A 12,155-nucleotide genomic window follows, 5' to 3' on the forward strand; every position below is an offset into this window, starting at 1 on the left:
ATGAGGTCAGTGCAAAAGTACATGGGGTAAAGTCCAAGAGAAGCCAGGCAGGAGCTTCCAGCTGTCTCCTCCCAGTGGAATCACACGGGGATGAACCTCAGTCTTTTGGCAGTGATAATGCCACGATATGTGTGAAATGTTACCAACCAGAGAAGCCTTGCTTCGTGTACAGGGATTTTATTAGGGGTCAGCTATAAGAGCACACAGTGTCTGTGTAATGACCCTCAGCTGCTCTGACCCCATCCCTCCTACTCCCAGCCCCAGCAAAACCAAGCTGTCATCATAAGTCACATTGTCAGGATAAACCAATCTGGTCCAACATAGCCCAAGCATAGCCCAAGGCCTTAGGATACAAAAACACTCTTGTCAGACAGAATGTTGTGAGACCTCGGAGCCAGTCCTCAAGACAGACATCTTTTTGAACAACCCAAGCCTGCTGAGTTAATCCTTCCTGCCCACTGGTTATAGGAAAGTTGTGTAAATGAAACAAATTAAAATTATGGCAACTATACTTCAAAGCATTTATGTTAAAAAAAAAAAAAGACAGATACATGTAGGCTGTAAGCTCCTATATCTCAGAGAAAGTGATTTGGTTTGATGCGACTCTGGCGTGATTCAGCCCAGCTTTGCCTGGAAGCCCAGTTCTGTTACAACCAGTACTTTCTATGCTTATATTGGATGGATTGAATCGGAGAGGCCTTGGAAGGCAGTAGTTTAATCCTGAATGGCTACGAGAGATACAGTGCAGAGATCCAAAGACCCAAGGCCGATCCAAAAATCAATGAGAATGAAGTTTGATTAGCTCTAAGCCAGAACAAGCCCAGGGCGTCTTGGACCAGGCAAGAACATCCACCATAGATTTCCCAGGCAGGCTTAGAATAAATCCAGCTACCAAGAGAAGGTACAGACTAGTCAAAAACCTGGTAAGGAGGGGGAAGGGTACATTTTGACTGACATTTGTCTTAATGGCCTGAGAAACGTTCTTTTATTCCTTTAGCTCATACAACATTCTTTTTTATGGAATATAGGGGGCTGGTGGGAAGCAAGTGAGCTGGATTCTTTAATGTGTCAAGTGGAAGTAAGAAAGAGACTGAGGTTACGCATTCACTTGCCCTGTTATGTCTGCATTGATAGAGTAATCTTAAAAGAGATCTCCAACTACCGTGACAAATCTTTTTTGCCTCAAGGGCCTGAGCAATTTAAGTGGCACTATTTAAAATAGTGATTGCAAATGTGAACTGTTGAGTAATGGCACAAATATTTTATTGAAGTTATTTTTATTTTTTAAGATATTATTTCTAGAGATATTATCTCTAAGAGAGACATAGGGAGCACAAGCAGGAGGAGTAGCAGGCAGAGGAAGAGGGCGAAGCAGGCCCTCTGAGGAGCAGGGAGCCTGATGTGGGGCCCAATCCCAGGATCCCGGGGCATGACCTGAGCCGAAGGCAGACACTTAACTGAGCCACCCAGGTGCCCCTGGAGTTATTTATTTTAATTTTATTGAAGTTTAAATGCAGCTTTAATAAAAGTTGATTAGAATTGAATTTTTTTTTTAAAGGTTTCATTATTTACATGAGAGAGAGAGAGAGTGCAGGCTGGAGGCGCAGAGAGAGGGAGAGAGAATCTCAAGCTGACTCCATGCCCGGTGCACAGTGCAGCGTGGGCTGAACCAAATACAAGAGTCAGACACTTAAGCGACTGCACCACCCAGGCGCCCATAGAATGGAATGTTTTCATTCAGGTGTTAGTTTTCACTCTCTGGAGGACAGGACATCTAGAACATAGAGACAAGTTATCAAATGCAAATGAAACAAAATGCAAATTTAGGAGACAAGTTGTGATGCCAAGAAGGTTAGGAGTGGAGGTCAGAGTAGCAGGAGGAAGGTCATTTCAAAAGAATTCTCTGAACCAGGGTTCAGGCATTTTACACCAAAAGCCCAAGTTTCTGGTGTGGATGTGCTCAGAGCAGGAAAAGGAGCCGGCGTGGGCCAGATAGACACTAGGCAGACAACTGGAAGTTTTACTCCAGGAATTATAGGGAAAATCAAACTGTAGTAGCAAAGAAATAGCCACAGACTCAGAACAGGAGTGTCTTGTTGGAACCAGGTGCTTTGGCTCTGGTGAGAGGACAGAGTGAGATACCTACAGACCCATCTGGTCCAGGATGTTACTCAGAAAAGGCATCAATCTGGGTTTTTAGTGCTAGTAATTTTTTTTTTTAATTCTAAAATTAAGAAATTTTATGTTAACATAGGGCGTTTTTTTTTTTTTTTTTTTCTTTTTCAGGGGAAGTCCAAAACAATACCCTGCTTTAATCCTAACACTTTATTACCAGGTACGTGTTATCTTTATCGCATAAGATGAATTGTAATTGGGTGAATATGATTGCATTGTTTCCCTCAAAATGCATGTAATGATATATTATTAGTTAATAAAGTTTCTTTACAATTCGCCTTCTCTGTAGTAGGTATCAGTTTCTGATTGGTCTAAACACGAGAGTAAACATTTTGAAGTAATAAATGTTTTGTCACTTTTGCCATTATTCTCTGAAGAGTTTCCTTTGGATTTTCATTTGCAAAAATCGCTACCTCTGTGTAGAGCATGAGCGTAATAACAATACTTTGATATACTTCTAGGATTGGTCAGTGAGGTTCTTACTAATCTCTAGAGTGAAATAAAGTTTATATCATTTTATAAGGTAAACCCTTTGCAGTGATACTATCATATAAGTGTTAGTCTAATTACCTCGGCATACCTAAACGTATAAGAATTGTGTATAAAATATTCGAAACATAGTTTGTAGTTAAAGGTTGTTTTGTGCAAGATTTTGGTCTTCACTTTGTTCTGCCTAAATTATGTGCTGTTACGTAGTTTTTTGATCAAAACCAAATGTGCTGATGCATTGTATCTTCTATGCCCTATGTTTCATTGCTCTAGAACAAACCAGTTTTTGTCATGTGTTGAACATTTATCCATCGTATTGGATTGTGAATGCCTCTAATGCAGAGCTAAAAGATTTCTTAGGAATGCCTTCTTTTGTCCTATCATACTAGGACTTTAATATTTTAATAATATTTAAAATATTATTTTAATATTTTAATTATTTTTAATTATCTCAGAGATAACTAGAACCGAATAGTTAGAAAAACAGACTTTGAAGTCAGACTGCTTGGGTTTGGATCCTGGCTCTGCCAGTTATTAGTTGAGTGACCTTGGGTAAGTTATGTAACCCTCTGTCGTTCAGCTTCCCCATCTGAAAAATGGGGCTGATAATAGTACCTGTCTTGTGGGTTTGTTGTGAGGGTTAAATGAGTTCATGTAAAATGCTTAGAATGGTGCCTCACATGTAGTAAGTATTGGATTAGGTGTGAATAAGTCAAGTAAATCCTTCAATAAAGTAAAAAATATCACAGATACACTTTTTCCAAAGTGACTAAACTTGATACATACTTACACACATATATGTATATGTCAAGTTTTATAGCCACCTTTGGATTACATAGTGATACCTAGATGGAAGTCACTATAAATAATAGAGGGTTCATCATATTTTCCCATTGGTTATTTTCTCGGTGATGATTAGTTTAAGAATTCATGTGTGAGGCTGTAATTTAAGATGACCTCATCCTGAAAAGTGTTGTTCAGACAATTTGTAACTTTGAGAATTATTGTTGAAATATTCACAATTATTGTTAATTAACTAACTTTTCTGTGACATGTCCACATGGTTGCACAGATCCTTTGCTGCGGGATTATTGGGTGTATGAAGGTTCTCTTACCATTCCACCTTGCAGCGAAGGTGTTACCTGGATATTATTCCGATACCCTTTAACTATATCCCAGCTGCAGGTGAGTACAGCACTTTAAATCTTTCAGAAGTTCTGAGTTAAAGGTTAAATATTGTTTCTGCAAAAGGGAAACGTCTGTTGTATGCTTTAGTTTCCTTTAGATCAGTCATGTCTTTGCAGATGAAAGTTAGATGTCTTGAACCAGTGAAAGCAATGGAAAGGTCAGAGATGAATAAAACCCAGCTGTCATTTATGATCTGTATTTTAAAAGTTTTTATAGAGTAAATATAAGTCACTGAAATAGTCAGACTTTTGATTAGTCTAGTTATTTCTTTATGTGGGATTTCCCAGGATTGGAGAGGAGAGAGTTTTGGAAGTGAAAATATTGGTTATTTCTGTGAGTCGTGTAGGCTTTGTAATATTTCTTTGGCTTGCACAGGAAAGTTCTGGAGGCAGGAAGGTGAAGGAGGTAAAAAGAATGCTCTGCAAAGAGCTGGGTGGCTCTCTAGCCCCCTTTTTGGTCACCTACTTCCCACTTTGGGCTTTGCATAGGTGCTCTAAATGCTGATGCACAGTGGGTGAGGGCACTGAGTTGAATTGTCATGGGACGTTAACTGGTGGAATATGAAGCAACATCATCATTATAATATGTTTATGTAATGATATGATATCATTACAAAAGAAGTGCTTTATTTTTTTTAAAGATTTTATTTATTTATTCATGAGAGATACAGAGGAGAGAGAGAGAGAGAGAGAGAGAGAGAGAGAGAGAGAGAGAGAGAGACTGCAGAGGGAGAAGCAGGCTCCATATAGGGAGCCTGATGTGGGACTCGATCCCGGGTCTCCAGGATCATGCCCTGGGCTGAAGGCGGCACTAAACTACTGAGCCACCCGGGCTGCCCAAAAGAGGTCCTTTAAATGTCTCCTGTCCTCCAGGGATCTAAAGGATACATTCTTTTATTTTTATTTTTTAAAGATTTTATTTATTCATGAGAGACACAGAAAGAGAGAGGCAGAGACATAGGAAGAGGGAGAAGCAGGCTCCATGTGGGGAGCCCGATGCAAGACTCAATCCTAGGACCCCTGGGATCATGACCTGAGCCAAAGGCAGATGCTCAACTACTGAGCTACCCAGGCGTCCCTAAGGGATGTGTTCTAAAAGGCCCAATGTTTTTCTTTATGATCAGCCTCAGCAGATTTAGGCTGTATTCTAAACAAACCAAGTTACCTTTAGTGACTTTTTACCAATTTTTTTTATATCCCCTATCACTTTCTAAGAACTTTAAATTTATTAAACTACTCAGTAAAGCCTTCTTCTGCTTGTCCTTAAATCTTCAAAACCCTTTGAACCTTTAACAGTTTCGTCTTATTTTTCTTTTTCTAAGGATTAATTTTAAAAGTTCCCAATATAGCTTCTCCATCCTTTTAAAGACTTGGATCACATCACCTTTAGGCCTTCATATTTTTAATATGAAAAATCCCTATTTATTCATTCATCCCTATGTTCTTATAAGAGACTCCTCCTGAGTGCCAGGCAGACACACAAAGGATACAGAGATTAAAACACAGTCTTTACCCTCAAAATGTTGACCATAGAGTTGAGGAGGCAAACAATCATATGGTTATGTTAATTATGAGAAGTAAGGTGCTCCAGAAACACATAGGAAAGAAACTCAACTTGGCCCGGGAGGGACAGGAAATAATTCCTGATAAATAGTGGGAATAAGTCTGGTAAAGGAGAAGGAGGAAATGAGAAATTTGAGTTTTTTATTTATTTTTTTTAAGATTTTATTTATTTATTCATGGGAGACACAGAGAGGCAGAGACACAGGCAGAGGAAGAAGCAGGCTGCATGCAGGGAGCCTGATGGGGGACTTGATCCTGGGTCTCCAGGATCACACCCTGGGCCAAAGGCAGGCGCTAAACTGCCAAGCCACCCAGGGATCCCCGAAAAATTTGAGTTTAATGTTAGGAATAGATGTTTGGACTAATGATTATGGGTTCGGATTCTGACCACAAAGATGGTAGCTGCTGTTAGAGATAAATCTCAACATTTCAGTGACTTATCACAGAAGAAATTTATTTATTTATTTAAAAAAAGATTTATTATTTTTTTTTGAGAGGGTGAGTGTACAATTGCACCAGTGTGGGGGGTTGGTGGGGGCGGAGGCAGAGGGAGAGAGAGTCTTTTTTTGGGGGTGGGGGTGGGGGGGAGAGAGTCTTAAGCAGACCCAATGCTGAGTCCAGAGTCCAATGTGGCGCTCAGTGTTATTACCCTGAGATCATGACCTGAACCGAAACCAGGAATCGGATGCTTACCTGACTGCACCACCCAGGTGCCCCAGAAGAAATTTATTTTTTATTCAGAATCCAGCAAGTGGGTTTCTTTTTTTTGTTTTGTTTTTTTTTTTAATTTTATGACAGTCACAGAGAGAGAGAGAGGCAGAGACATAGGCAGAGGGAGAAGCAGGCTCCATGCACCGGGAGCCCGATGTGGAATTCGATCCTGGGTCTCCAGGATTGCGCCCTGGGCCAAAGGCAGGCGCCAAACCGCTGCGCCACCCAGGGATCCCTCCAGCAAGTGGGTTTCTGATTCACAGTGAAGGCTTCTCTCTCTGCATTTGTTCTGGGAACCAGGTTTTCCTGAGGGCATCATGTCTTTTATAAGAGAACTCTTCTAAGCTGGTAGGGTCCTACAGGACTTACTACTCCCCATTTGCCATCTGGTTACTCCAAATCCCTTCTTTCACTGGCATCACATTTCCAAGCAGGGAAAAACGTGTGGGATTAGCAGGTGGGCATGGGAAGGCTGTGCTTATTGTTGGCTGCCCCATCCAGCTCAAAACTGAGAGAAGCTGCAACCTTGGCCACCCTGAGCTGGGGTAGGAGAGTTGTGATTGTTCTGGGAATGACCTATATCAAAGATCAAACATCCATTTGCATTTACTTTTCTTACAACTTGCTTCTAGCAAGTTATGCATATTTCTTCATTGTTGCTGTGTGTAGCACAGAATCTTAGATGACTAAGTTTCAAAGCAACGAGGCTTAATATGCAGTATGTTTTGTGATGCTGAGGATTCATTCATTGGCCTTTATATGTCACTGATTCTATTAACACAAGCAATTAATGATAAGGTAATATGTTGTCATAGTCCTGTCTTCCTTTACCCTTGCCATAGGCAGATGTTAGTATGTGGAATTTCTCCTTTGAGAATAATTTGGGTAATTTATTCATTAATAAATGCATTTATTGATTGATTTGGTAATTAATTTGGTAAGAAGAAAATTTTCTATATTCCAGAGGCTGTAGTAGGCACTGAAAGTGGGAGGACCAATAAAATATGGTTCTCATCTCAAGGAATTCACCATCTAGGGGAAAGGCAAATATATTCACATTTAAAGAACAGTAATTTCATGTGAACACTGCCTTGGTATAACATGAATATGTCCTAGCACATAGGACAGGCACCTGATAAGATTTAGCCAACTGGTAGACCTTCACCAGTCCAGAATTTGGGTGTGGTGTGAGTGTTAGTGGGCATTGCCAACTGGGGAAGAAGTGTCTGCATGGGTACAGAGGCATTTGAAGATGCCCACTGTTAGTGTAAAGGGCCAGTGTCATGAAATAAAATTGGAGAGGTAATCATGGGCCTGACATTCATCAGGGAGCCTGATGTTGTGCTGTGGAGGTTTCTTGAAGGCGGCAAGGAATTACTGAATGTTGTGAGAAAGAGAGAGAGAGAAACAAGGCCAAGTCTGAGTTTGAGAAACCTCTCTGTAGCTACAGTATTAAGATGTAAATCTGAGTTAAGATTGTGACAGTGAGATGAAAGGAGAGGAATGGCCTCAGAAATACTGAAGTAGTAGAATCAGTACAATTGGTGACTGACGACATGGGAGGAGTTCCAGAGAGGACACACCTGCATATTATTCCCTGGATTTTGGCTTGAGTGATTGGTGCGTATAACATATCACTCTTCACCATGACGGAATAAAAATGGAAGAGCAGGCTTTATGGAGAGTATTAGGAGTTTATGATTTTAAATACTGAGAGTATGAAATGCCTCCGAGACATCCAAGAAAGAAGTATAATACATAGGTGATAGTAGAAGCCATCCAGGTAGAAGAGGAAGTCCTTTAAGGAGAGAAAAGAAAGGATGCAAAGCATGGAGAGTGGCAGCTAATAGGTGCATGCATTGGGAGAGTTGTCTCCATGGACTGACTCAAGGGTGGGAAGAGCAGTCAAGAGGTTGATGGGGTGTAATGTCTGGAAGCCAAGGGGAGTGTGGGTTTTAAGGAGGAGGGAGTGGAGAGATGAAAAGTATCAGATTCTGCACACAGTAAGTGAAGGGTGGAGAAGTATTAATTGGATTGAGCCACAAAGAGACATGGTATCTCAGACATGGAGATGAAATAGGAGCAGCTGAGTCTACGGTCCCATTTGTTCAGCATTGCTTTGTTTAGGAGTATTTTTCTAAAAATAGATCAAACCTTTTAGCGAAAAATAAAACTTTATTACCACAATAAATTTCTGTTTACTGAAAGTTAGCTGGGATTAACCTTGTTGAGCCACAGAAGAGAAGATTCTCAATTCCTCTTAGAATGCCATTAAGGACTCCCTTGCTAGCATGTTAAAGCGTGGGAATGTTACAGTTGAACTATACCGTGAATGTTAAGTGATATTCTGTAAATGTGAGAAATAATGTTTTCACTCCCCTGTTGACTAGCGCGCTATGCTAAAATTCAGAGACAAATCACTGTGCCTGCCTTTGTGTCTGTTTGGCTGTCTTCAAGGGGAAACTTGCTTTCTGTTATCCCTCTGAGTAAAGCCAATGACAAACTCTAATAATAACCCTGACCCACCAAAAGTAATGTTTCTTCATTGTTGTTGGGAAAAGCCATATCTTCCTAATTGGGAGTCAAAACCAAAGGAATGTGTATTGGAAGGAATAACATCAACTGCTCTTGAGAATAGATGACTTTCCAGCTAGCTACAGCTTTTTAAGAAAAAAAAAAGGTTTAGGTACTTTAAGAAAAAAAGATTTAGGAACTATTAGCACAAAGTTCCATTATAGCATCTGTTCAGAGGGCAGCAGTGGTAAAATGCCCACACACACATATTAAAATGCAATTTAGAGTGGTTTTGGAAAAAAAAAATAATTTTAGGAGAATATAAATTAGTCTGTCCTTGAATGTTTCACTGTTGCTGCTCATATAACTTCAGAGAAAGCAGAGCAAAAATAGAAAAGGTCCAGAGAGGGCAGTAAAAAATGAGAAGGACCACAGGGAGGGATGGGATTCTAGAATCTAGACCAAGAAAAATGGAGACATCTCCTATTACTGCCCTTAAAGAGGAGCAGACAGAGGCAGTCTGTCAATTATAAAATATTACTTGTATGTAGAATAACAAAAGGTATGGCAAATAGTAGATAGTCTTTGCATAGCTGAGTAGATTGAGAAATAGAAAACTTTATATTGAAGGAAAAACATTTCCTTTTAGATCACAAGGTTAACATGCGTAAATTAAGCTGCTGGGCATTATTATGGAAACAGTTGGTATCCTGAAATATACCATCTGCCATAGGAAATGGCAGTAGCCACATTAAAGAAAAGGCTCTAAATCATCGCAGTATTTTAATGAAATGCACAGCAACTTAATTTCAGGAGGAGTCTTCTGTTGACTGTAGTGTTGATGATTAAGCCTATTTATTCTGGAACATTTACATTTTCCTGGGTACTCAGAATTCTAGAGTATGCAACTGGAAGCCTCTGCTCAGTTGAATTTTTCGTCTTATTCTTGGTTAGCATACCATTTGCTAGAGAAAAAAAAGCATGCCATCAGATAGATTTGAATGAGTATAATTTTCTTTTATTTTGCTATCATCCCTAACTGTTAAATTACTTTTCGGTAAAGGGTGGTCCAAGTATGAGGAAGCTGAAGGAAAAAACGTTCTCAGCTGAATTGTTATGTTTGGAGATGAGATTCCAAGAACAGAATGAAAAATACCAAATTTCAGCAAATATGTCAACAGATTGTAAGACACATCCTAATTTCCGGAGACATTAAAATGTGAACAATATTCAGAATTGATAAAATGTGGTATTTTGGTACTGTGGCATGTGTACAAGTATGCACACATACAGAGAAATGATTAAATTTTACTCTCCTTTTCTTTTGTCTCTTTTTCTGTTCCCCTCTTACTCATCTATTCCTATTTCTTAATTTACCTGCTTTCTCAGGTTAGATGCGCCCGTCTTTGTTTTTTTCTTTCTCTTTCAACTTCAGTAAGTAACACCAGTGAAGCAAAGGACTGTGCTTATTGTTTTACGCCATGTGGATCTATGTCTGTTAGAACTTGGAAGACCACTTTTAATTTTTTTTTCTCAGTTTTGCCTCCTCTTCATCCTTCCCCATTCCATGTTTCCTAGAGGTTGAAAAGTGTGACTCTTCACAGCCCCAAGCCCCAGTCAGGGCATGGTGTGTGCTTGGCCCGTGGGACCTGGGAGCCCACCTGGTCCTGAGCGACTGACAAATGAGGTCTCATTAGGTTCAGGACTCGGCATTAGGGCCTTTCTTGTCTGTGTGCTCCACATGAGTTTTGAGGGTCTGTTAACCCTAAAGACCCAAGTTGTTGTGGGACCATGGCATGGTCATGTCTGAAAACGATTTCAAGTGATTTGGAACACTTGTGAATTTTCTTCTGTATCCGTGATTCTCAAACTTGGGTGGGCTTGTTAGAACACAGATTGCTGCCCCATCCCTCCACCCCCCGCCCCCCCCCCCCCCCCGCCCCTAGTTGCTGACTCTGTAGGACTGAGTAGGGATTTATTCCAGGAAGCACACTTTGAGTACCCTTATTTCTTGCCCATTTGTATTTCCCTCCATGTATAATTTAGAGCAGCACCAGAATGCCAAGTTTCTCAAGGTAAGCATTGGCGATCCAGTGGAAACAATGATGTGAGCCACATATATAAGATTAACATTTCTAGTAGCCACAATAAAAAAAAAACACTAAACAAACAGCTGAAATTAATTTTTAAAAGATTTTTATTTATTTATTTGGGAGAGTGCAGAGAGGGGGGGGGAGGGGCAGAGGGAGAAGAAGCAGGCTCCCCACAGAGCAGGGAACCCAATGTGGGGCTTGATCCCAGGAGCATGGGATCATGACCTGAGCTAAAGACAGATGCTTAACCAACTGAGCCATGCCAGCACCCCATGAAATTGATTTAAAGATTGTATTTTAACCTAATGTACCCCAAACACCATTTTAACATGTAATGAATATAAAAAATCCTGGGTGGGATATTTTTATACTGTTCCTTCTTGCTAAGTCTGACTTCCAGTGTGTGTCCTGCACTTGTAGCACATCTCCAGTAGGACCAGCCACATTTCAAATGCTCAGTGGCCACAGGAGACTGGTGATTACTGTACTGGATAGTGCAACTCTAGATTTTCTCTCCTGGGACTGCTCCCTCTTCCCTTTCTTAAAATGTGTTGTTTTTAGGCACCTGTGGGGAATTTTTTTTTTTCCTGTGGGGAATTTTGGATGTATTTCCTCAGTGACTTCTCTGATAGAGAGCACTTGCCCTGTGGTCACGAACTCTGGACTGTAATTCTTTTTTTTTTTTAATATTTTATTTAAATTCAGTTTGCCAACATGTAGTATAACACCCAGTGCTCATTGCATCCAGTGCCCTCTTAGTGCCTGTCACCCAGTCTGGACTGTAATTCTTGACCACGTTTGCTTATGTGTAACTCATCAGTAACTGTTCTCATGTGAAGATGGGAAGAGACCAGGACTTGGGATTGGAATAAGGGAGGGTTGACATCAGTCTTAACTGGGTAGAGGGTATTGTCTTCTCCAAACTCTTCCTCAGAAGAATTAGAAAAGACCAGACTAAGGAGTCAATGACAGATGAGTTGGTTTATGGATGAAAAGTCTTTAAAAAAAAAAGCAGTGATTTTAGAAAAGAAGTGAAATACTGGGCTGAAGAAGAAGATGAAATAAAAACAATAAGACCAAATATATGAAAGGTGGAGAGACATATAAATGACATATAATCTCAGTGTATATACATGTGTTTATGGGCTATTTAAGCATAGCTTGCTTTTCATGCTTACTTGATTGCTGCCATAAGGAATTATATTGCTCTAATTCATGTATTGTCGTTGCCTGATGATAAAAGAAAATAAAATGAGAACATTGACTTTCATGTGTCCTTTTTTCTCTTTTAACATGGTAACAGAGATGCAAGTCGAAAAAAGTCTGTTAAGAGGATATGCATAGGAACTTGGGAATTTTTAAAATTAATTAGTGCCAAACGCCAAGCCCTGTAAATTAGCACTTTCAATGCACTCCTAAAGAA

The 12,155-nt window shown here is 40.0% G+C and overlaps 1 protein-coding gene across 2 annotated transcripts in view; it reads left to right on the forward strand.

The window, feature by feature from the left end:
• The window catches only part of CA8 (carbonic anhydrase 8), an 84,663-nt gene that overhangs the window by 49,038 nt on the left and 23,470 nt on the right, over positions 1 to 12,155 (forward strand). For both annotated transcript variants that reach the window (XM_026011848.2, XM_072734681.1), the window contains exons 6-7: positions 2,287 to 2,335; positions 3,737 to 3,849. In XM_026011848.2, coding sequence (XP_025867633.1) covers positions 2,287 to 2,335; positions 3,737 to 3,849 — 162 coding nt within the window. The remainder of the gene's footprint in view (positions 1 to 2,286; positions 2,336 to 3,736; positions 3,850 to 12,155) is intronic.

Source organism: Vulpes vulpes, chromosome 13, assembly GCF_048418805.1.
Source record: "Vulpes vulpes isolate BD-2025 chromosome 13, VulVul3, whole genome shotgun sequence".
Lineage (NCBI taxonomy): Eukaryota > Metazoa > Chordata > Mammalia > Carnivora > Canidae > Vulpes > Vulpes vulpes.